At 38.2% G+C, this 2982-nt stretch overlaps 1 protein-coding gene and 1 pseudogene across 1 annotated transcript; both read left to right on the plus strand.

Annotated features, from left to right (window-relative positions):
• The first annotated feature begins 6 nt into the window (after positions 1-6).
• On the plus strand, positions 7-1571 carry LOC149115709 (QRFP-like peptide receptor). The gene has a single exon (XM_089285104.1). The coding sequence runs from the start codon at positions 57-59 to the stop codon at positions 1167-1169; it is 1113 nt and encodes a 370-aa protein (XP_089141230.1). The 5' UTR covers positions 7-56; the 3' UTR covers positions 1170-1571.
• Positions 1572-1714: 143 nt separating this feature from the next.
• On the plus strand, positions 1715-2982 carry LOC149115710 (uncharacterized; annotated as a pseudogene).

Below are 2982 nucleotides of genomic sequence, written 5' to 3' on the forward strand. Positions count from 1 at the left end.
CGTTTTTTTTTTTTTTTTTTTTTTTTTTACTGACACAGAGATGAGTTAATTAATGTATGTTGGACGTATTAGTAACACCTGTCTTCATCACGATACAAACAGAGCAGTGTTTTACAACCAACAAACTAGTGAACTTTACGATGCCGGAAGAATCGAACTCAGCAATGAACGGGACTCACCCAACGAGCTGCTTCAGTAATCCTGCAGCAGTGAAAATTGGAAGAACCTTCGCTTACTGTCTGATCTTCATTGTTTCTTTGGCTGGGAATACTTTAATCGGAATAATCGTCTACAAGACAAAAGCAATGAGAACAAGCACCAACTTTCTGTTAGTAAACATGGCCATGTCCGATCTACTGTTACCGATTTTCTTGTTCCCGCCAATTATCACTGGGTTGCATGTCGACTCCTGGCTGGTAGGCGGTCCTCTTGGCCAGGCCCTGTGTAAACTGCTTGTGTTCTTGTCCAATGTTTCCACAAATGTATCTATTCAGAGCCTGGTACTCATAACATTAGATCGATTTGGAGCTGTGGTATTTCCCCTCCGTTCTCCGCTCATCAGTCCTAAACTTTGCCTCTTCTTCATTGCCGCCACTTGGATCATCGCGATGGCTATCCAGTCCCCATATCTCTTCGCCGTCAGACTAGTTGAAGATTCTGGAACGTTGATCTGCGCGCGGAGGTGGAATGAAGCCTTCGGAGATTCCTCATCCTTTGTAAATTACGGTTCAGCAATGTTTGTTATATTCTTTTGTATGCCTTTGGTTTTAAAGGCTGTACTTTATTTTATCATCGTTTTAAAGGTTAAGTCGCAGACGCCCCCAGGCGAGCAGTCGGTCAGCGCTGCGCAGCAACGCCGAGAGAAAAGAGAACGAAATGTGTTAAAACTGACGATCGCTATTATCCTAAGTTTTACAGTATGTTGGATGCCGTTCACTATTCTTACCTTGCTAGGGAAAGTGCCTTGTGGCATCATACATTATTTTGTTATTGCTCGGATCCTAGCTAGTGCAAATTGTGCCATTAACCCTTGCATTTGTTTAATTCTTAGTAGAAATTACCGCCGGGGTCTTAAGAGCCCCCTTAAGTGTTGCGTTTCACTGCAAGCAAGCAACCAAGTAGCACCGATTGGTTCGCAAAGCAATCCATCAATATATAGTGAATGGTGAATTCTTAGAAATTGTTTCAAGGGGGCGTGTGGCCATGGTCCACACAGTATTTGGGAACTATAAAAACATAACCTAAGTATCCACGCAGTTAGCTTAAGGTGATTAATTATGTAAAGACTTTCTAAAAGCCTGCAGATCATATGTATCTATTTGTCTCGGATTCTTTTGCATGTTATGGTGCTATATTGTTTTATCTACCAGATTGTAAAAAGGAAAACGATGCTATGTTCTTTTACATAATTTGACAGCGAAAAAGGTTTAGATTTTTGAGGCTTTCACTCACAATTGAATGATTATTAATTCAAATTCGCTCTTCCTTATGTCTGCGAACCACCACAAGTTGGGTATACATAGAAAAAAAGAAATATGTATATCACCAAAAAAAAAAAAAAAATAGTAAAATACTAGTACTTGAAACAAAAAGAAAACAAAAACAAGAAACAAAAACAAAAGCAAAACAAAACAAAAAAAGTGATTAAAAAAAATGTGGCGATTATAGTCAAAAACAAATTTACATTAAAAACAGGTGGGAGAGATACTTATAATTATCTCTCGCCAAACCAACGGATAACCATATTTACTTGCTACGGAATAGCGTACACCCTGCCCATGTTACCAGAGCCATTCCCTATGGACTAGCTACCAGGATCCAAAGTAATTGTTCTACTGATGAGGCATTTAGTAAACGCTCTTCTGAGTATAAGGGTTATCTATATAACCGGGGTTATAACCCGAATTTGGTTTCACAACAGTTTGAGAAAGCCCAGTCTATTCCTAGACAAACATTGCTTCAACCCCAGCCTAAGGAGTCCAAACAAATTTTTCCACTTGTGCTTGATTTCAACTCTCGCTTACCCAGCATTGGTAAAATTATTAGGAAATACAAGCACCTTATTTATGATTGACCATCTCTTGGAAAAATTTTTCCGCTAGGGTCCATCATTCCTGCTTTTCGTAGAACTAAAAACATCAAAGAAATCTTGAGCAGTAAGCCTCGTGAGCAACTTCGCACGCCCGATAATCAGCGGGGTTGCTTTAAATGCACAGCCAAATGTGATCTATGTCGCAATTATTTAAAGGAATCTAATTGCTTTACTAGCACTAGTACTAGCAGGACGTATCCTATAACGTAGATTCTAAATTGTAAATCTAGAAATGTCATCTACTTGGTTACGTGCAAGAAATGCAATGTGCAATATGTTGGTTCCACAAGTAACGAATTTAAAATTCGTTTCCGCAACCACAAGTCTTCTATGATAACCAAAAAACGCACTTGTGAAGTTGCTATTCATTTTAACAAAGAGCCTCATGCTCTGGCAGATTTTGAATTTTGAATTATTGAACAGTTGTGTAATCTTAATGTCAATAATAATAGTCTTGATGACCGTTTGCTCACTAAGAGGCCTTTTGGTGTGCTCAATTATGCACCCTCACACCTCATGGGCTCAACAAAAGGTGAGAGTTTAATTCCAGGAATAGGATTCGTTACAATTAACACCATCTTGTTGATGTATTTTATTTGATTTTATTTGCTTTTTAGCGAGCGTTTTGCTATTTTTATTATTACGTAATTCTTATGTAATCTTATGTGAAAATTTTTTATTTCTTTATATTGATATTCTTAGTGTTGAAGAAGCCCGAATGGGCGAAACGTCCACTTGAATTAAAGACCTCCTACGAGAAAAGTTCGCACCTTCTTCTGTTTATTCAACCTATATATATCATAACTGTACTAGTATTGCCATTATCTTTCGATTCTGCAGCCATTCCTTTACGTTGCCCATTTTAGTGTCACTTTTACACATGTAAAAGG

This window comes from Orbicella faveolata, unplaced genomic scaffold (assembly GCF_042242905.1).
Source record: "Orbicella faveolata isolate gen_17 unplaced genomic scaffold, um_ofav_v1 contig_13, whole genome shotgun sequence".
Lineage (NCBI taxonomy): Eukaryota > Metazoa > Cnidaria > Anthozoa > Scleractinia > Merulinidae > Orbicella > Orbicella faveolata.